At 39.8% G+C, this 23,957-nt stretch overlaps 1 protein-coding gene across 1 annotated transcript; it reads left to right on the top strand.

Moving 5' to 3' along the window:
• The first annotated feature begins 1,306 nt into the window (after positions 1-1,306).
• On the top strand, positions 1,307-23,957 carry LOC121386922. The gene is made up of 5 exons (XM_041517975.1): positions 1,307-1,314; positions 6,052-6,132; positions 7,972-8,349; positions 12,707-13,060; positions 23,803-23,957. The coding sequence occupies exons 2-5, from the start codon at positions 6,054-6,056 to the stop codon at positions 23,910-23,912; spliced, it is 921 nt and encodes a 306-aa protein (XP_041373909.1). The 5' UTR covers positions 1,307-1,314; positions 6,052-6,053; the 3' UTR covers positions 23,913-23,957.

The raw sequence follows: 23,957 nt of genomic DNA on the forward strand, positions 1-23,957 counted from the left end.
CTAAGATCGCTTCGTAAAACGATGCCCTGACCTTTATAACCTTTATATGTAATTCCTGTATAAAGTGTTAGATTTCTGTCTGCATTATTTGTTCGAGTAATGGAACTTGAAACATGATAGAAATAATGGCGGCAATTCTCGAGCTAAATTTTACACCTACTATGGTTTGCAAAATGACCATATCTTAAAAAAATACTTGGAATACAGAGCCCATAATTTAGATTTATTCATGTAGATGACAAATATCAAGTGAATCTGAAACCGAAGAGCATGGGGCATTTGTTGATTTGAAAAGGATTGACCCTATAATCCGTCCCATCCTACACAAAATGTATTTTGTAAATAATTTCAGTTTGGTTTGACGTAAGAAGAAAAGTAAAAGTAGTTTGGATATTTAAAAAAACAAACAAAAAACAAACAAAAAACAAAACAAAACAAAAAAATCACAAAAAGAAGACCCCCCCGCCTCCGACAACAACAACAACAAAACAAAAAAACAAAAAAAATCCCCAACAACTATTTTTGTGTGCAATTTAGAAAACAATCGGTTCAGAAATAAATAACTTGTAGTAAATTTCCTTGTGGGACGGAATATAAATGGTTACGATGTCTGCAGTTTATTTCACAGAATGAATCAAATACATGTTATTAACGAAACCAATAAGCGTGATTTTAAAAATCCTTTGAAAAGAGCAGAAAACATGCCAGGATAGCGCTAAAGAGGGGTCAGTATTCCAAAATGTTCTGAGGGAGTACCCCCATATGGCCTACGCCCTCCACACAAAGTCGATTTCCCCTCCCACTTAACATGCTGGTTGAACTGGTATATCAAAGGCTGTAGTATGTGCTATCCTGTCTGTGGTAAAGTGCATATAAAAGATCCTTTGCTGTTAATGGAATAATGTAGCGGGTTTTCTCTCATAGACTCTATGTCCAAATTACCAAATGTTTAACATCCAATAGCCAATGATTAATATAGCAATATGCTCAATAGTGATGTCGTTAAACTTTTTTTTTTTACCTGAATATGCTACTTGTATTATAGTCTGTTGTTTTTGATGTTTTTTTGTGGGGGTTTTTGTAAATAATTTCAGTTTGGTTTGACGAAAGAAAATTAGTACTAATACTATTTTTGTGTGCAGTTTAGAAAACAATCGACTCAGAAATAAATACATTGTAGCTTGTAATAAATTCCGTAGTATAAAAAAGGCATTCCCTGTGGAACGGACTATAGATGAACCTGTGTGACGTAGACTATTGGCTTTGACGTCAGCATTCCCAATTCGAAGAGACAGTTACTAATCCTTCGGAGAGGTTACTAATCCTTCGGAGAGGTAAGTCATATTTTTATGTCGGAAAAAACTGTTAAAAGATAATATAAGATAAAGTGAGCTCCGTGGTCTTGTGGATAAGCTGCTGGACAATCAAGCTGGCGACAGTGGTTCAAATCCCGTCAAAGCTTGCTCACACATTCATCTTTCTAATCTATCACCTTCTGCCTATCATTATCTTAATATAAAAAAACCTTTCCAATTTCTCCCACGATTTCAATCTGGTTTCCACCCTTTCTGTCAGTTTCCTCCGACTCTGTCTTCTGAGCTGTTCACACCATTGCCTACCTGTCTAAACTTCCTCCACGGGTACAGTCGCTGTGTATTTCCGTGCACCCACCTAGCATCCTCGTCCTCTACCGCAAATAAAGCTGGTCTGTCCCACGGCACTAACTAACGACCGCCGCTAGTAGGGATTCTTAGCAGGTGGTTACAAGTGCCTCTTAAGAATGACGGAAGTAACTACCGAACACTTCCCGAAGTAGGGTCTCCAAGAGTACTCGGGCACGGGCCGAGTCTAGTAAAACTCTAGTCCCTTCACAGGACTCGAGTACCCGTACAAGTGAGACAATACATCAATAAAAGCTACACAATAGTTTATCTTTTCAATCTGACCGTCCGTCCATCACAATACCGAACTTATCAACCGGTTTCTAAATGCAATACAATGACATGATTTGACATTGATGTTTATCGGTGGAATACAGATGCATAATGCTATTTTTCTTTATTCCTTAGTCTCATTATCATGTAGCGTAAGTGTTGGGTACTCGGGTCCGGGTCGAGTTTGACCATCGAGTACTCTAGTCCAATAGTTTGGACTCGTGGAGGCCCTGCCCCGAAGTGGTCAGACTAAGCCCACAGCTAAAAGCTGATGGGGAATGACAGGTGTGTGTCACAGATAGCCACAAGAGACAAGCACCTGTCGCGGTTGGAGAGATAAGGACTGGGATGTGGAGGTGGACAGCGAAAGAAGTTGAAAGATAGGAGTTGTCAGATCGGGAAGAAATGAGATGGAATTCAAAGGAGAGAAAGGAAAGGGGGCAGTGAGATAAAAAATAAAAAAAACCGAAGAAAAAAAGTTTGTTTTGTTTAACGACACCATTAGAGCACATTGACTTGTGAGAGAAAAAGAAGATAAGAACAATCGAATAAATATACATTAATTACATGAACAATAAAATTTACAATATTATGTATTAATTAATTCATACATGTGACGTCATTGTTCTAAGGTTGACGACAGTCACTTTTCGCACCCTTGTTTTGGCTTCATTCACAATAAATGCACTTGAAATCCATATTTCGTAAAAGGTACAATTTTTTAATTACAAGATTTTCATCAAACACATCCAGGTGCATTAATAATTTCCAAAAAAATAATTCAATAGCAATTTTGCATTGGAATTTGTTCTCTGCGGAAATTGACTTATGATTAGAAAAAGAAGATAAGAAATACAATCACATAAATATACATTCGCCACATTAATTACATGAACCCTAAAATTTACAGTATTATGTATTAATTAATTCATACATGTGATTACCGTTGGATATGTTCTAAGGTTGACGACAGTCACTTTTCGCGAAACCCTTGTTTTGGCTTCATTTTCACAATTTTAAACAGCCCTAGATTTTATCCATATTTCGTAAAAGGTACAATTTTTTAATTACAAGAAAGCAAATCAAACACATCCAGGTCCAGCTTAATAATTTCCAAAAAAAATAATTCAATAGCAATTTTGCATTGGAATTTGTTCGCGCGCCCTAAACGAAAAAATGGGGGGGGGGGGGGGGGGAGACATTTATATAGATTGTCCCCCGGCGTTGAAAAGTGAGGGGGACGCCCCCTCCCCCTTGTCCCCCACCGATCGACACCCATGATTACTTATGTTTTATTCTTTAGATATCTATTTCCGTAGAACCGAAGTGTTTCTGGTCATCCTGGTGTTTCTAATACTAAAAGATTACGTTTAATATTTTTAAAAACGCACGTGCGTCTGAGAAGTAGCGGTTATTGATTCAAGTTCTAGTCACTTTTTAAGGATATTTCTCAGTTTTAACGCCACAGCCACTTCTTTCACTGTATTGTAACTTTATCCAAATGAGTTACAGACCTGTATGTAAATTAACTAAACTTAGTGTCCATTTTAACATCACAGACTCTTCTTTCACTGTATTGTAACTTTATCCAAATGAGTTACAGACCTGTATGTAAATTAACTAAACTTAGTGTCCATTTTTACATCACAGACTCTTCTTTCACTGTATTGTAACTTTATCCAAATGAGTTACAGACCTGTATGTAAATTAACTAAACTTAGTGTCCATTTTTACGGGTTAACACGAGGATCTGTGCCTTTAAACGATCAAGGTGGGTTTTATATAAAAAAGATATTTAAAAACTATATTTGACTAGAATGTTATTACTAACCAAAACAGATCATAATTTAGTAAATAATTGATGTGTTTACAATTTTAACTTATTTTAATCATTAAAAGTACGTTGAAATTAAGTTTACGTTGCACCCCTCTCGAAGAATATTTCATTAAAAAAAGTAAAATATGATTCAGGCGGTGAAAATGTGTGTGCCTTTTGTTATAGGAAATTGAAATTTTATTTTTTATTATTAGTGAAAATAGCTAAATTTGTAATTGAGATACATTGCTGTTGACTATTTTGGGGGGATCGGAAATTACTTTCTTACAAGTGTACCAAATTTATCTCTCCATTTGTATGTTTGAATGTACATTTATAGGCTTTATTCAAGTCTGACAAACAAAACGGGCCAAGTCCACTCTTTGAAAAAATTAGTAATTAAATATTAGAAAAACAATAGATATATTCCTCATGACCACTAGAGGCAAAACAAATTCAACAAAATCAGTCTCAAGTACCTTTTCTTTTAGCTCAGCAAATAGCTGTAGTGTAAATAGCTGTAGTGTGTGTAGCAGGCTTAAGGTAACTTAAAAATATTGGCCCTTGGCGTTGTCATATCATCATCATCATCATCATCATCATTATTAACAACAACAAAAACATCATAACCACTACCAGGGGCGTAGCGTGATCTGGACCGAGGGGGGGGGGGGGGGGGGTTCGAATATGAACCAAGTGGACCTTTTTGTTTTTGTTTTTGCACCACCAGAAACTCCCTAGCCTACGCCCCCGACTACCATCATCTTTATTATATACTCTTCAAAAGAAGAAACGCAAAACCACATTGTCGTAACATTTGGAGAATTGATTTAATTATTGAATGGTGAGTCCGATAATTACCAAATGTTGCAGGATTGTTCACAATTCACTCTAGTCCATTGTGAGTAAGTGATAGGACACACCACCAAGGTCAAGGTCATCTGGAGTCAATACCGGGTGTGGCCTCCGCGTGTGTTGACAACTGCCTGGCACAGCCTACCCATTGAAGCAACCAGAGTACGGATGACGTCCCGGGGGATGGTGGCCCACTCGGCCTGCAAGGCTGCTGCCAGCTCGGGCAGGGTCTGGGGCTGTGGTTGTCGCTGTCGGAGGCGTCGGTCCAACTCGTCCCACAGATGCTCAATTGGGTTCAAATCCGGTGATATCGATGGCCAAGGAAGGACATTAATGTTGTTGTTCTGTAGGAAAGCCGTTGTGAGACGTGCTGTGTGAGGCCTGGCGTTGTCATGTTGGAACACTGCGTTGGCGTTGGCCATAACTGGAACGATGTGTGGCCGGAGGATCTGGTCAATGTAGCCCTGTGCATTCAGGTTGCCCTGCACGTGGACCAAGTCAGTTCTGCCAGTGTGTGAGATGGCTGCCCACACCATGACACTACCCCCGCCGAATCTGTCCACTTCCTGCACGCAGTTTGCCGCATAACGTTCACCACGACGCCTATACACGCGACATCTTCCATCATGACGTCGGAGCAGAAATCGGGACTCGTCACTGAACCACACCTGTCTCCATCGCAGTTGAGGCCATTGTCGATGAATCTGGCACCACTGCAGTCGGAGTCGACGGTGTTGTGGTGTTAAGATGACACCTCGAACTGGACGTCTGGCACGAATTCCTACCTCACGTAGGCGGTTCCGTACGGTCTGGTCGGATATCCTGCGCAAACCTGGTATTGCTGCGGCTGTGGAGGTGGCAGTAGTCAATCGTTCCCGAAGGTGGCGTACCCGGATGTAGCGGTCCTGCCCGGGGGTAGTGACCCGTGGTCGACCGGATCTAGGGAGGTCACGTGTTGATCCATGTTGCTGGTAACGGTCCCACAGTCTGGAGATGGTGCTTGGGAACACATGGAATGCCCTGGCAACGGCCGTTCTGGATTCGCCTGCGTCTAGTCGGCCGATGGCATTGTTTCTCTGCGGTTCACTGAGACGTGGCATGTCCTGGATTGTCAACTGTCGGCCAGATACAGAGGCCAGGCAAGCGAACACCCTGCAGTTTTATACTGTCGGTGTTCATGTTGCACGTGCAGACAACGCACGTGCAGTGGTGACATGGTTTGCACGTGGCTGCGTTTTTGCGAATATTCACATTTTGGAACTTTATTGTACAGTAGCTGCGTTTTATCGAATGTAACCGTGGGAATGTGTTTGGGACATGCAATGACCTTATATTCACAAAGCATGAACCGGTAGGAAACACAAAATCGGAGTTATAACCCATTTGTACCCTTTGGCGTTTCTTTTTTTGAAGAGTATATTTGTTTTTTAATTATTTTGTTTACAGGTATGGAGTTCCGACAAATGCGTATTATTCTTGTAAGGACTGTCCTTATCTGGTTTGTGGTCAGTACTTCAGTAGCAGGAGGTATTAAATCAACCATTAACTGTGTTTATTGCTATTTAGACCTATATATAATATATGGGTCATTATTTGGTGTGTGAACCGAAAATAAACCCATTCAATTTTCAAAATTTATTTGATGAGTTTATAACGCATTTATTCTAGAGAATTATTTGCAAATAATGCAACTTTAATGCATATTTAAAACAAATAAACAAATACGGTGTCATATGACCATTCACGTAGACAGCATTTTATACTGGGGGTGGGGGAGGGGGCAAACCACACTATGTATATATATATTTATGTATGAATATCTATATATTGTATGTATGTCGAGGTTGACTGTTACATACATAGATATTAACGCGCTGGCACAGGGGATAATTAAATCCTTTCTGGCCTCACAAATTGTCCCATGTCGTTGATGGAACTCCAACCTGTGGTACCGAATCGCCCGCAAATTGCAGACTAACCTCGATGCGGTCTGAGCTATTGAGGCATCCATAAAAAGGATGCTCTTTAACTCAACCACATGCACGCGGCCTACAATCTACGAGGTCGATCCCACTTACGTGCATGAAACAGTGGGCAGACCTGGCACTGGCTAGTATGTATTTATGTATGAATATCTATATATTGTATGTATGTCCAGGTTAACTGTTACATACATAGATATTAAAGGAACATTCCTGAGTTTGCTGCAATTTTTAAGATGTTGTCGACTAACAGAGACTTTTTAACGATTGTAATTACATATCAAATATATGTTTCTTCATAGAAAATTAGTGGCTGTATAATAAACGTGTTTTTGATCGTTCTACTATTTGAACTAGGTTAAATTTCATTTTATTTCCTAAAATATTGTTTTTTCGTATGTACGAAATTATTTGAAAACAAAATCCAATTTGGGCTTCTTACAAATATTGAGATGACCAGAAACACATTGAATATACAGACACTGATAGTCTAAACAAGAAAATATATTTAATATTTAAGTTTAATCGTAGAAATATTTTATTAGTCGGAAACATCTTACAATGCAGGAAACTCAGGAATGTCCCTTTAACGCACTAGCACAGGGGATAATTAAATCCTTTCTGGCCCCACAAATTGTCCCATGCCGTATGTATGTATTGATGTATATATGTATGTATGTATGTATTGATTTATATATGTATGTATGTATGTATGATTTTATCAAATGTAAAAAAAAAAGTTTGACCGGGGGCGGGGGGGGGGGGGGCGTGTCCCCCGTGGCCCATCCCCCTCGCCACGCCACTGCATATGATGAATATAAAATTAATGATGTAGACCTATTATTATGGGCTTATGACGCCACATGATACGATTGCATATAGTCCGTTTGCGTGAAAGTCTCAAGTACTTTTTATTTGCTCAGCAGATAGCTGTAGTGTGAGTGACATGCTTAAGGTAGCTTAAAATATTGGTTCTTGGAGTTGTCATATCATCATCATCATCATCACAATCACCATCATCATCACAATCACCACCATCATCATCATAATCATCATCACAATCACCACCATCATCATCATAATCATCATCACAATCACCATCATCATCATAATCATTATCAACAACAAAAACATCATAATCACTACCATCGTGGTAGTGATTCGTTTGCTACCCTATATAGCTGTTTGGTAGTATGAATAAATGCAGATTCGGGCAAAAGGTACCCTGCCCGTCTCTCTCTCTCCCCCCCCCCCCCCCCCCATAAAATTGGGAGACCGTACGCATATGGGAGATTCAGCCACATATGTTACTATTGTCGTCTTATGTGATTTGATTTGGTCGTATACACCCTTCGGGAATAACATTTTACATGTTTGTATTTAGATACATCGGTTACGCTGTATGGAGCTCCACATGCTGCAAGTGTTGGTCAGCCGTATACTCTGACATGCACAGTCCACCACAATGAACACAATGGTGGTGGTGGTGGTGGTGATGTCAAGAAGGTATTGTTTGCAGTAGAGGGAGATAAAGCGGCAAATGTATTCTTGTATCCACCAAACATCGGTGAATATGGAAAATGCAAAATGATTTCTAATTATGTGGCCTATCGCTATCATGCCAAGTGTTATTCGAACACGGAGAAAAACATCTACACTGTCGAACTGACCATAGATAAAGTGGAGTATTTCCAGATGGCATTTTGGGCGTGCAGTTACAAGGATCGCTATACCAGCAACAACTTCTTTCTGAAGAATGCAAGTAAGCCTTTAAGTTAAAGGTGGGTCGGTTATTTTTTTTATTTTATTTTTTAACCGGCCTCGGTAGATATTAGTTTCGCAGCCCGATACCGGCTCCCACCCAAAGCGAGTTTTAACAACTCAAATGGGTAGGTGTATATAAGACCACTAAACCCTCTGTCCTGGACAGGCAGTCCAAATAGCTGAGGTGTGTGTACAGGACAGCGTACTTGAACCTTAATTGAATATAAGCACGAAAATAACTAAACAGAAAGATAAGCAATAGACTGTGTGATAATGGCTACCCAAATCAGCTATGGGGCCAACTGCTTCATTCTTAAAGGGACATTCCTGAGTTTGCTGCATTGTAAGATGTTTCAGACTAATAAAATATTTCTACGATTTAAACTTACATATTAAATATATTTTCTTGTTTAGAATATCAGTGTCTGTATATTCAATGTGTTTCTGGCCATCTTAATATTTGTAAGAAGCCCAAACTGGATTTTGTCTTCAAATAATTTCGTACGTACAAAAAAAATATTGTTTTTGGAAATAAAATGAAATTTAACCTAGTACAAATATTAGAACGATCAGAAACACGTTTAATATATACAGCCACTAATATTTTATGCAGAAAAATTTATTTGATATGTAATTACAATCGTTAAAAGTCTCTGTTAATCGATAACATCTTAAAATTGCAGAAAACTCAGGAATGTCCCTTTAACTTTTCGTCACTTATAATCTAGACTAAATATTTTAGAAAGACTTCATACTTTAACTGCATGCATGGCGGGACATAGTCCAGTTGTAAAGCGCTGGCTTGATACGCGGTCGGTGTATGATCGATCCCCGTCGGTGGGCCCATAGGGCTATTTCTCGTTCAAGCCAGTGCACCACGACTGGTATATCAAATGGCTAGGTATGTGCTATCCTATCTGTGGGATGATGCGTATGAAAGGTCCTATGTTACTAATGGAAACATATAGCAGGTTTCCTCTCTAAGACTAAATGTCAAAATTACCAAATGATTGACACCCAACAGCCAGTGATTAATAAACCAATGTGCTCTACTGGTGTCGTTAAACAAAAGAAACATTTACTTTTTAACTGTATGCTGTTTGTAAAGACATGTCAAGATGTTATTTTTTGTATACGCATGGAGCTCGATGATGATCCAGTACTGGCCTCGGTGGTGTCGTGGTTAAGTCAACGGACATAATGCTGGTAGGTACTGGGTTCGCTGCCCGGTACCGGCTCCCACCCAGAGCGAGTTTTAACGACTCAGTGGGTAGGTTTAAGACCAGTACACCATCCACTGTCCTGGACAGACAGCCCAGATAGCCGAGGTATTTGCCCAGGACAGCGTGCTTGGGCCGTAATTGGATATACGCACGAACATAAGTTGAAATGAAATAATTACTAGTATGATCCAGTTCTTAGAATATGAAAGACAAAACCGTATTCCATGATCAAAATCGTATCTCCACACGGGACATAGTCGAAAGGATGTTAGGCAAAATCGTGATTGCTTTTATGATCCACTATCACGTGCGGTACCTTAGGAGAACCGGCTGAGATCCGTAACAGGATGTTTCATCCCTCCTGCGCCGCCTGTTGAAGGACTGCCACTCCCAGACTAGCTTAGAAATTCAAACTTGCACAGGATAGAGGCCAATGGAATCTGTACAGCTGTGGCTGCATGCACTTGTGAATCACTGTAAAAACACGAAAGTTGAGCATATCCTGCATCACCGGTGGCACCCATCATGAGCACTACCTACAGCCATAGTTGAAATGAAAAAAGATGAAAAGGGCAAAATATAAGCTAAATTTAAATTTGAATAAACTTACAATTTGTTTGAGGTTGGGAATTTGTTTCTTTTAAAATGACTTAACCACTCAATGTACATGTTTGGTTCATATATGACGCCGCACTCCGCATTGGTTTCACTACGCTGGCTTATCCAGGTCAAAAACAAAGCCAGTATTTTGAAAGTGGGACACTTTTGACGGGCTCGTACCGATCTCGGTTTTCATTGGCTTATCACAAGTATAGAATTCCCCAACAACGTTATATTTATTCATTACTTAGACCTAAAAAGGTGTTTTTTGGAAATGCGCGGTCAGTCTAGGATCGATCCCCATCGGCGGGTATACAAAAAGACCATGGTATGTGATATCCTGTCTGAGGGATGGTACATATAAACAATCCCTTGCTAAAAAAAAATGTAGCAGGTTTCCAAGGCGCGTGTGCAGGGATTTCAGCGGGGTTAGGGTTATAGACTGTGTTAAGCGAAGTTTATATGGGGCCATGCCCCCCCCCCCCACCCCCAAATACATAAGCTTGGGCAAGTAAGGGTTTCGACCTCCAATACCCTCCCCCTGCACATTATATGTCAAAATTACCAAATGTTAGACATCCAACAGCAGATGGAAGGAAGGATAGGATATGTTTTATTTAACGACGCACTCATCACATTTTATTTACGGTTGTATGGGGTCGGATGATTATTAAATCAATATGCTTTATCTTTGATGTCGTTAAAACACACACACACACACACACACACACACACACACACACCAACTTTACCCTTTCCAAACGAAATAATATTTATTTGAATTTGTCGATTTTAACACGTAAAATTAAGAAGTGAAAACGTTCATTATCTACTTTAGTATATTTTATTTAAAAAATATAGACATGATTAATGTGTTACTAGTATACAAACTAAACTTTGACAGTTCTACTAACACTTTATAAAATATCAATTCTGAAATAGGAAGGTACGACTGTCGATAATATGTTGTCAAGATCAAACCGGTTTTAACTAAAGACTCTAGTACCGTATCCTCAACCGAACGTTCTTCGTACAGCGCAAGATTTCTCTTTTAATTTTTTGAGACGAACCCTACAATTTGAAATCGGCAAACGCACGTGTTAACTGAAACTGACAACAGGCTGTCGTTTGTGCTTTGCCGAACTATGGCGGCACAGGCGACGAATCAAGCGTATACGTTTGACGATATCCGTTCATAGCGAACACACACGACTTTTTTAAAAAGTAAAGTGTGCTTTATTTAACGACGCCACTAGAGCACATTGATTTTTGTATCTTATCATCGGCTATTGGATGTCAAACATATGGTCATTCTGACACTGTTTGTTAGAAGAAACCTGCTGTCGCCACATAGGCTACTCTTTTACGAGAGGCAGCAAGGGATCTTTTATTTGCGCTTCCCACAGGCAGGATAGCACAAACCATGGAATTTGTTGAACCAGTTATGGATCACTGGTCGGTGCAAGTGGTTTACACCTACCCATTGAGTCTTGCGGAGCACTCACGCAGGGTTTGGATTCCGTATCAGGATTAAAAATCCCACGCCTCGACTGGGATCCGAACCCAGTACCTACCAGCCTGTAGACCGATGGCCTAACCACGACGCCACCGAGGCCGGTCGACTTTTTAAAAAGTGCATTTGAGCCTGTATTTCACATTTGTACATTATGTTATACAAGAATTGTTTCTCATTTTTTAGGAATTTATCGATATATAAAAGTCACAAATGGTATAAAATCGCGTAGCGTAGCGAAGCGATTTTATACTACATTTGTGACTTTTATACATCGATAAATTCCTAAAAAATTAGAAACAATTCTTATAATTACAAACAGTACAAGAAGTGTACCTTAAAACACTCAAAAATAATTTCTTTCGTTCTTACCGTCAGCCATGTTCTGTAAATAAGCGTAGGAATACATGTATACATACTATTGGATGTTTAACAGAATAAAAACAAATAAAAAATATATTGTAATTTTTTTAAATTTATAACATGAATATCTCATCCAGTTTCCCTTATTTTTTTAATCGAGAAAACAGGTCACTTCCTTGTTCTATTTTTAAAACGATCACCGAACTGGGTCATTGGGCTTCTCGCCCATCCAGCTAAAAATAGTTCCAATCGATCTTGGTCTTCCGTGATGACGTATTTTTATGAGGTTTATGGAAGGATAACGCTTGGTTTTTTAGTGACGTCAGCCAATCAGAATACAATAAATCGTATAAATTCGGAAAGTTTGTAATTATAATATGGTAACCAGAGAATGTAAATTTAATATGAACTGTGTTAAAACCACACTGACTTCACTTAACAATGAGGATTAGGTTGGAACTGAAACAACTGGGAGAGTCAACTACTCACCGACAAGAGTCGGCGGAGAAATATAAATCAATATTTACAGTCAGAGTACACGTGCTAGCGCTCCGCTTGTCGTGTTCTGCGCCTAAGCGCGCGCCAAAAACCACACACACGGAAAACGACCCCTAAGTATGACGTCATCAATAACATTTTACATTTTAATTTTACAGATTACTTGGCTAGGTTGTCTGGATCTGCACAGAGAGCGAGAACCGGTTACCCGTACACTCTGAAGTGCACAATCCACCACAATGACGTTCACAACGAGCAGAGCGAAGTATCGTTCGCGTTGGAAGGATCTAAAGTGGCGACCGTTGTTCTATACCCAAACCAGGATAACGCCTGTAGCGTTACGACCACTTCAGCGTTCTACAAATATCACGCTACCTGTTACTCGGACGGACAGAGAAAGTTCCACATCGTCAAGCTGATCATGGACAGGGTGCAATATTCTCAGATGACGTCATGGACGTGTAGCTATCGGAATTATCTTACAAGCAACCACTTCGTTGTACAGAATGCCAGTAAGTGATCAAATATGCCGCCCCCACCCCACTCACAACACTCCCCAAAAAACCCATACATTTTTCCCAACAGCTCTTTACATTGTTTTTACATAATTATATAACTTTTTATTTTGAATGTACATATTATATTCATTCATTCTCGCACCTTTTGTTGTTCCCTTTATCTCATTGTTCCACCCTTATATATTGTCTCCGACTTTATTCTCTCTCTTTCTCTCTCTCTCTCTCTCTCTCTCTCTCTCTCTCTCTCTCTCTCTCTCTCTCTCTCTCTCTCTCTCTCTCACACACACACACTTTTTGAGTTAAATACAGTGTATAATTATGAAAGTACGTGTACGTGTAAATGCATTTTATACTCATGGGTGTATAGCTATAATTATGTAGTGTTTATATATATATATACATACTATAAGATGAAAATGTAAGTCAGTGATTCAAAGACCATCCGAGCATGACCGGCCTCGGTAGCGCAGTGGTTAAGCCATCGGACTACAGGTTGGGAGGTACAGGGTTCGCAGCCCGGCACAGGCTCCAACCCAGGGCGGGATCTTAAGGGCTCAATGGGTACGTGTATGGCCACTACACCTTCTTCTCTCTCACTAACCGCTAACCAACTGGCAACTAACCCACTGTCCTGGATAGACAGCCCAGATAGCTGAAATGTGTGGCCAGAACAGGGTGCTTGAACCTTAATTGGATATAAGCACGAAAATAAGTTGAAATGAAAAATGAAACGACCATGACCTTGCTTATGTTTCTGAACGCCTCCCCACAAAACACAACCCCCTCTCCCCCCCCCCCCCCCCCCCCCCCCCCCCAAGACGTATATTGAACCAATAAGCAGTCAATACAGTGTGATAATGGTTACCACAGTTTTACTCTTCATGGTGCCAAATGTCTATTCTTAGTTTTTTGTGAACCGTGAGACAACCGTAACGGGTATTTTGCTTTAAAATATTAACATATAAGGCGGTCATTTAAAAAAAGGGGACTGTTCGCCACGCCCACATTTTTGGAATGTTCACACAAACTCATTTTGTTCAGTGAACGTTATGAACACTCAACTTCTTGTTATTTAATATAATATTGTCACGGGGATCCTATAATACCCGTAACTGAATAAAACACGATTATGCAAATATCTCTCCTAACTATATCTATTAGATCTCTCTGTATCGGGCAGGCTACTACCCGAGTGGCCCGGCTCTAGGAGTAATCAGAGATAAGATCTTATATAAATATATATATGTAGCACGTTTAGTTCACTAGAAAACACAACAAAACACAATACACTTTGGAATCTGTATTAACTCTAACGCTGACAAATGTACTTGCCGCAGTAGTTAATTAACAACAACAATATAATATCAACCCAGAGCTAATCACTTAATTAGTTAATCACTAGGTGTCTAGTTTACACAATATTCTAATCACTTCACCGTGATACAACACACACACGTGTGATAATTGAGAAACGCTGCCAGGGGAACTTAATTAATAAAGGAATTACAACTCTATTCCTAACTGGTTAATTTCTGGTTAATTTTTAATTAACCCTTAAATACTCATTCAGTAACCTTGTAATACAGAATTAATACTGGTACATATCACAATAAAGACAATAACCTACAGTTTACCTAGGTCCTCTAGGATGACCGGCTAAGCTTTATCTTACCAAATACTCGTATAAATATATTAGAACAGTGAAGCCTACAATTTACTTCGTCAGATTACCGGAGACACTGTCTAAAGAATATTGGTATAATACAGTATTAAAATATTTAAAGTCACATCAATCACATCAAGGTTATACAACAGAGCAGAAATATATATTTACCAAGCTGGTCTGAACTAATATCTTTCGTTCAGTTGGACCACGCCCGTTCCCCTGGATACTTCCAATGTTTCTCTTCGATATATCTAAAATCCTATCTATTTATTATAAAATCTCAGACTAGTCCGGAGACAGCGAAAATCGCCTGGGGGGGACAACGCGGTACCTCACCTATCATGTGATATTTCCACAACTCCCAGAGACGGTATATTTTCTTAGAAGCCTAGACTGATCGACGCCTAGTTCGCCAGAGATACCATGGTCGCGCGGAGGTATTACGTAACCACTCTCCACATGGCCTCCACACGTGGTCTGGGTGTGTAATGGGACGCAGGACTACCACCGTCGCGCCGGGGTATTACGTAACCAAGCTGCACACGGCCCTCTAAAACAATTAACATCGCCACATTCATTCATTCATTAGAGTTTTTAACATGCTCCTATACCACGAAGGTTTCAAGCATGACCTCCCCGGGCTCGAACACTGGAGGCCAGTAGCCCAGTCCGGGGAGATAAAAATTATTGGGACAATTTTGAAATTACTGCCAATCCAAGGGGGGGCCTTAATATAATTAATTTTGATGCGTCTTTTCCAATATAAATTTTACCTATACAATGATATACTAAACTTTTAGACGCCATTTTAGAGCGGGTTTTCCGAAATATAAAAGTAAATAATAGAGCAGTCATTTAACCCTTAGTCTGTATTGGTTTCTACGAGGTTAGGCCTAGGCCACAGGAAAGTTATCCATTAAAGGGAGTTTGTTAGAAACACCGATCCTATCGGGAACTTCAGCGTGGCCAAAGCCGGGGGAGGGCCGCCCGGGGGCCGCGGACAGGCCCCCAGACATACCTAACTCCCCCTACGGCCAAAACCGCCTACGCCTACCGCCTAACCTATTTCTGGTGGCATGTCCCCCACCCCCCGGCACCCCGCCCCCCGCCGGCCCAGCCGTCGTGCCCTCCATTTTCTGTGTCCATTGGTTGCGAGAGAAGGGTCACTAGGAGAGTGACCCCCTGTGGTTAGGGTAGAAGTTGCGTCTGGTCAGCCTGGCAGAGCGAAACGTACTTGGATGATCTCGGAGTCCAGAGGCGCCTCTCTGTAATCAGGAGAAACAAAACGTTATGTCATTCAACAGACGCTGTGACCCTTTGCTTTAGAACACTGGCTGGAGGAATGTTGGTATAGTACCAGGTTCCAACCATCAGCATAGGAGCAGTCTCCCGCCCTATTTGGTTCCTATTTCTTTTTATTTTCTAAAGAATTTAAAAACAGTATAAAATAAATTAAAACATATTAAAATGAGCACGCCAGTAACCTAACAATTTTTTTAAAAAAAGAGCCAAATTAAGAATTAAAAAAGATATATACAATATATTTGGTCGGAGCGAAGGGAGGGGCGTTACTGCCAGATAACATACCCTCCATCATCAGCCGGGAGTAAACATACATTTACATACCATTCATACCACAAAATACAGTTAAAAATATATTTAATACATATAACATATCATACATATATATAAAATTCTTTACAAAAATATTAAAAATCAAGTACAATTTTAAAATTTGCCAAATAACACCGCAGCACGCCAGGCGCGACTAGACCACGGCAAGTATTAAGAGAGGTGGAGAATGGGGCGGGCAATGTCCTTCCAACTCCCTAAAGAGAAGAGGAATTACATATAGTAATATTGCCGCACCCACTGAAAATTGAATAGGTCCCGAGAAAAAGACCAGGGGGGGGGGGGGGGGGCAGGCCCACACCAGGGACCAATGGTCTCCCAGCCAAGGTCGGCACCCCCCCCCCCCCCCCCAAGGCCTCCCGGAACTGATAAACAGAGACCTCCCGGGCGTTCACCCTCGCACCTATCTAACAATGCCGGTCTAAAGAGACGGTATATTTTCTTAGAAGCCTAGACTGATCGACGCCTAGTTCGCCAGAGATACCATGGTCGCGCGGAGGTATTACGTAACCACTCTCCACATGGCCTCCACACGTGGTCTGGGTGTGTAATGGGACGCAGGACTACCACCGTCGCGCCGGGGTATTACGTAACCAAGCTGCACACGGCCCTCTAAAACAATTAACATCGCCACATTCATTCATTCATTAGAGTTTTTAACATGCTCCTATACCACGAAGGTTTCAAGCATGACCTCCCCGGGCTCGAACACTGGAGGCCAGTAGCCCAGTCCGGGGAGATAAAAATTATTGGGACAATTTTGAAATTACTGCCAATCCAAGGGGGGGCCTTAATATAATTAATTTTGATGCGTCTTTTCCAATATAAATTTTACCTATACAATGATATACTAAACTTTTAGACGCCATTTTAGAGCGGGTTTTCCGAAATATAAAAGTAAATAATAGAGCAGTCATTTAACCCTTAGTCTGTATTGGTTTCTACGAGGTTAGGCCTAGGCCACAGGAAAGTTATCCATTAAAGGGAGTTTGTTAGAAACACCCGATCCTATCGGGAACTTCAGCGTGGCCAAAGCCGGGGGAGGGCCGCCCGGGGGCCGCGGACAGGCCCCCAGACATACCTAACTCCCCCTACGGCCAAAACCGCCTACGCCTACCGCCTAACCTATTTCTGGTGGCATGTCCCCCACCCCCCGGCACCCCGCCCCCCGCCGGCCCAGCCGTCGTGCCCTCCATTTTCTGTGTCCATTGGTTGCGAGAGAAGGGTCACTAGGAGAGTGACCCCCTGTGGTTAGGGTAGAAGTTGCGTCTGGTCAGCCTGGCAGAGCGAAACGTACTTGGATGATCTCGGAGTCCAGAGGCGCCTCTCTGTAATCAGGAGAAACAAAACGTTATGTCATTCAACAGACGCTGTGACCCTTTGCTTTAGAACACTGGCTGGAGGAATGTTGGTATAGTACCAGGTTCCAACCATCAGCATAGGAGCAGTCTCCCGCCCTATTTGGTTCCTATTTCTTTTTATTTTCTAAAGAATTTAAAAACAGTATAAAATAAATTAAAACATATTAAAATGAGCACGCCAGTAACCTAACAATTTTTTTAAAAAAGAGCCAAATTAAGAATTAAAAAAGATATATACAATATATTTGGTCGGAGCGAAGGGAGGGGCGTTACTGCCAGATAACATACCCTCCATCATCAGCCGGGAGTAAACATACATTTACATACCATTCATACCACAAAATACAGTTAAAAATATATTTAATACATATAACATATCATACATATATATAAAATTCTTTACAAAAATATTAAAAATCAAGTACAATTTTAAAATTTGCCAAATAACACCGCAGCACGCCAGGCGCGACTAGACCACGGCAAGTATTAAGAGAGGTGGAGAATGGGGCGGGCAATGTCCTTCCAACTCCCTAAAGAGAAGAGGAATTACATATAGTAATATTGCCGCACCCACTGAAAATTGAATAGGTCCCGAGAAAAAGACCAAGGGGGGGGGGGGGGGGCCAGGCCCACACCGAGGACCAATGGTCTCCCAGCCAAGGTCGGCACCCCCCCCCCCCCCCCAAGGCCTCCCGGAACTGATAAACAGAGACCTCCCGGGCGTTCACCCTCGCACCTATCTAACAATGCCTAATGGTGTTCGCCCCGGAGGTCCATTAATTAATTTATTTAAATATTAATACCTGATTGATATACAAAGGCGACCACCAGCCTGTCCACCACCGCCTTATGTTTTTTTTCCGGATTTAATAAATTATAAGCAGTAAACTGTAATTTATGTTTATTTAAATAATTAATTAATTTTAGTCTGATTTTGACATGTTTGGTACACTCAATCAAAAAGTGATTTACATTATCTATAGTATGGCATACCAAACAATTAGGAGATTTCTTAGCTTTAATTTTAAATTTAATATCATTTAGTGCGGATGAGACACCCATCAGCAATCTTGCTAAAATTTTTGTGGCTTTAACATTGAACGATACCGGACCGGGAATGGCCGCCCTTGGCTTAATAAACGAATGCCACACTCTGGTTCTGTGGTCCCACTCCGTCTGCCACAGTTTACCAAAGTGTGGCTCGGCTATGGAGTTGATTTCATTATAATTATGTGCCACCGGTACGCCGACCACGGAGTCCAGCAAACTCCTTTTAGCGCACACATCGGCCAGTTCATTGCCGGCTATCCCGATATGTGCCGGGACCCACTCCATGACGAGCTCAACTCCTTCACCCACAATTTTACCATAAATTTTTGTAATTTTGGAAACTATCTCTGGTCTGACACTGTGGGCGCCTCCAATAGCCTGCAGAGCACTAAGACTATCAGAGAGAAGGACATATCTGGTAGGGCTATTAACTTTATAATAACGTTCGACCCACTTCAGAAAATGCAGTATGGCCATCAGTTCGGATGTATAAACTGATATATTGTGCGACAGCCTAGCCCTAATGGCAGTCGGTTTTTTAGAATTATTATTTTTGATTATAAAGGCCATTCCTGTTTTTCCAGTGTCAGGGTCCTTCGACCCATCTGTGTAAATCTGTATTGCACCCGGGTAGAATTCCCCCAACACTATTTGGAAAACAATTTTCTTAAAGTTATTGTTATTTGTTTTAATAATTTCTTCTCTGATGTGGTATTGGACAAGTGGGGTTGCGGTCAGCCATGGTGGGGTAGGATCCATATCCATCCCCACCAACGGCAGACCCACAATCCCACAGTCGTTCGCGAATTTATTTAAGTAGGAAACCACAGAGATGTCCCTGTCTCTGTTTACATTTACAGCTATAGGTTTTAACTGGTTGACTGGAGAATCAGGCACCAGACTACGAATCTTATTAATATATTTTAACCCCTGCCTGATTCTCCTCAGGGCCAACGGCATAACCCCCAACTCAACCAAGACACTATCATATGGCGTACAGATAGTGCCCCCCACAATAATTTTGAGGGCCCTACCATATATGCCATCAAGTTTTCTAAGTTGAGTCTGACTAGCACAGCCAAAGGCCTGAGCACCATATTGCAATCTGGACACAATGAATGCCTCAAAAATCATGAGCAGAGTCTTACGATCTGCACCCCATGGAGTTCCTGATAAAACCCTCAATAAATTGAGATATATCGTGCAATTACCAGCAACCTCAGTAATGTGCTCCCCAAAACTAAGATTGTGGTCAAAGATTACTCCCAGGAATTTGACAGATTGCACTTGATTAATAATTAATTCATTAAATTTTAAATTTAATTCACTAATTGATTTAAACTGTCTTTTTTTTATGAAAAATTATACTTTTAGTTTTTGCCTTTGAAATGGTAACACCCCAAGCTCTGGACCAAAGGGATAAATTATTTACATCCACCTGGAGATCTTTTTGAAGGTCCTCATAATTATTGGCGATTCTCCAGAATGCTGTGTCGTCTGCAAAGAGACCGACACTTATTTTAGATTTAATACTTTTGTTTTGTGTAATTAACACCTCTGCCAAATCATTAATAAAAATTGCAAAAAGGGTAGGTGCTATTACTGAGCCTTGTGGGATACCATTTTCAAGTGATAAGATGGGGGAAAACGAACCATTAACGTTAACTGCAAATGTTCTCTGCATTAAGAATTTTGATATAAAAGTGAACATTGCACCTTTAACCCCCATCTTATATACTTTCATTAACAGTCCACGTCGCCAGACCATGTCATAAGCCTTTTCAATATCTACAAAAACTCCACCAACTTTGAGCCCATTCCGCATGGCATCCTTAACCTCGGTTTGAAGGCGAACAATATGGTCGGTGGTGGAGTGATGTTTTCTAAAACCACTCTGGAAGGTAGACAACAACCTATTTACCTCCAGATAGTGGATAAGGCGAGTGTTAACCATGCATTCCATGATCTTGCAAACACTGGATGTCAATGAAATTGGTCGATAATTAGTAGGGAGGGAAAGATCTTTTCCCATTTTAGGGAGCGCAAACACCTCTGCGTGCTTCCACTCCAAATGGAGGTACCCCTCCCTCCATATCCTATTAAATAATTCCAGGAAGAGTTCTAGCGTCTTGGTGGGCATATTTAAAAAACAACATATAACTAAAATTATCAGGGCCAGGGGCCGTGGCCTTTCGGCCACCAAAGGCGCTACACAATTCCTGCAATTTGAAGGGTGCATTATAGAGAAGGTCATCTTTCGGAGAGCAGGGTTCATCGGGGATAGGACTAGAAATTTCAATTTTAATTTTCCTAGTTTGGAACTCTTTACTATAGTTATTAGTAGCAGAATTATTTTTAAAAGTGGCTCCCAGCATATCTGCTTTATCTTGATTAGTTTTACAATTAGTATTATTTTTAAAAGTGGCTCCCAGCATATCTGCTTTATCTTGATTAGTTTTACAATTAGTATTATTTTTAAGAATGGCTCCCAGCATATCTGCTTTATCTTGATTAGTTTTACAATTAGTATTATTTTTAAAAGTGGCTCCCAGCATATCTGCTTTATCTTGATTAGTTTTACAATTAGTATTATTTTTAAAAGTGGCTCCCAGCATATCTGCTTTATCTTGATTAGTTTTACAATTAGTATTATTTTTAAAAGTGGCTCCCAGCATATCTGCTTTATCTTGATTAGTTTTACAATTAGTATTATTTTTAAAAGTGGCTCCCAGCATATCTGCTTTATCTTGATTAGTTTTACAATTAGTATTATTTTTAAAAGTGGCTCCCAGCATATCTGCTTTATCTTGATTAGTTTTACAATTAGTATTATTTTTAAAAGTGGCTCCCAGCATATCTGCTTTATCTTGATTAGTTTTACAATTAGTATTATTTTTAAAAGTGGCTCCCAGCATATCTGCTTTATCTTGATTAGTTTTACAATTAGTATTATTTTTAAAAGTGGCTCCCAGCATATCTGCTTTATCTTGATTAGTTTTACAATTAGTATTATTTTTAAAAGTGGCTCCCAGCATATCTGCTTTATCTTGATTAGTTTTACAATTAGTATTATTTTTAAAAGTGGCTCCCAGCATATCTGCTTTATCTTGATTAGTTTTACAATTAGTATTATTTTTAAAAGTGGCTCCCAGCATATCTGCTTTATCTTGATTAGTTTTACAATTAGTATTATTTTTAAAAGTGGCTCCCAGCATATCTGCTTTATCTTGATTAGTTTTACAATTAGTATTATTTTTAAAAGTGGCTCCCAGCATATCTGCTTTATCTTGATTAGTTTTACAATTAGTATTATTTTTAAAAGTGGCTCCCAGCATATCTGCTTTATCTTGATTAGTTTTACAATTAGTATTATTTTTAAAAGTGGCTCCCAGCATATCTGCTTTATCTTGATTAGTTTTACAATTAGTATTATTTTTAAAAGTGGCTCCCAGCATATCTGCTTTATCTTGATTAGTTTTACAATTAGTATTATTTTTAAGTAACACTTTAATGTTACAAGCTTTCCCTTTCACCCTTTTGATCTTTGACCACGCCTCTCTAACCTTTGAGTCCTTGTTAAGGGACACACAAAACTGAGTCCATGAGGTATTTTTAGCTTTATTAATACTAAGTTTTAGTTTATATTTAATATCTTTAAAAATTTTAATGTTATCCTTAGTATTATTATTTTTTAAAAATTTTCTGGCTTTATTTCTCTGTCTCTTAAGCTTTGACAGTTCCTCATTCCACCAGGGGACTGAATTATAATTACTTTTATTAGCACACAGGCGAAAAGATAAGAGCATGTTCCGTCAGAAATATAGAAGATTTCTCACGAATGGTTTTTTAATATGGAAAATATCAACCTATTAACTAGACGAGGTTGATATATATATATATATATATATATATATATATATATATATATATATATATATATATATATATATATATATATATTAAAAAACACGAGTTGCGAATTCTATGTATCCTACAACACTTCTAAAATAACATTTTAATTCGATATTTAGTAAATCAAAGTTCTGAAGTCGCCTCACCAGTAATATGACGTCACGTACTTTAACTAAATCTCATCAAAACGTTACGCTCAGGTATACAAGTCTTATTGGCTGTAAACACATGACCCACTGACAGGGGGTGGGGGACACAAGCTATATTGTTACCTTTATTTAAATAGAGTAGGAATAAAATCTTACATTTTCGACCTGGGGAGGGGAAGTGCTTCTCCACCCCTGACGACGAATACTACTACTACTACTACCACTACCACCACTACCACTACCACTACCACTACCACCCACCACCCACCACCCACCACCACCACCACCACCACAAATAATAAACGGTGCATCTAATTAATAACAATAAATTAGGCACTAGTACCCGGTTCCGAATAGCAAATGTGGGCTAATTGCGGTTTATACAAAATATATAAAATTTATTATTTCAAACACTGCAGTATAGTCAACATGGTCAGTGTCGTCTTATTCCCATTCAAGTATCATGATTGCTGCAGCAACCACTTCCTAAACAGAAGCACCCATGTTCGTAAAGTAACTTCCTGTTCCAAACGCATCCCTTCCGCTGTCCAGGACAGAACAGTTGGAACATGTCCAGGAGAGGTGAAAGGAACGCACCCCAAGTCTGTGCGCACTCTGTGAAATTTGTCGTGACGTAGGTATTTTTGTGCTTCGAGCGACATCTACCGGTGACATCAGAATACTAACTTTCAAAATTATTTCAAGCAACTGGGTCATGGGGATTCCCATGGTATTTATCGATATAAAACCTGCTTTTTCACTCCATTTTATAAAAACATGATCTAAGTGTGTTACAGGTTTGTAGATTAACCAAATTTATAATTTATTTTCGCTGGATGGAACTAGGGCATGCGACTTTAATAATAGTAAATATCAAATAGGTTTATGACATGGATATTATGGGTAAGTTATAAGAAAAATAATATTTATTAAACTTAAGCTTTGTTTTCGTTCTTTTTTCTATAGTGCCAAGTTTGCCAGCAACGTCCAATGCTTGGCGCATTTCGTCTTCTGTCGTGTCTTCCACCCTGATGGCTTGCGGACTACTCATCAGTTTTGGACTGTTCAACTTATAGATTTGTTTTCAACTTTTAAAATAAAACACACGCTCTACTTTCGTT

This window comes from Gigantopelta aegis, chromosome 2 (assembly GCF_016097555.1).
Source record: "Gigantopelta aegis isolate Gae_Host chromosome 2, Gae_host_genome, whole genome shotgun sequence".
Taxonomy (NCBI): Eukaryota; Metazoa; Mollusca; class Gastropoda; order Neomphalida; family Peltospiridae; genus Gigantopelta; species Gigantopelta aegis.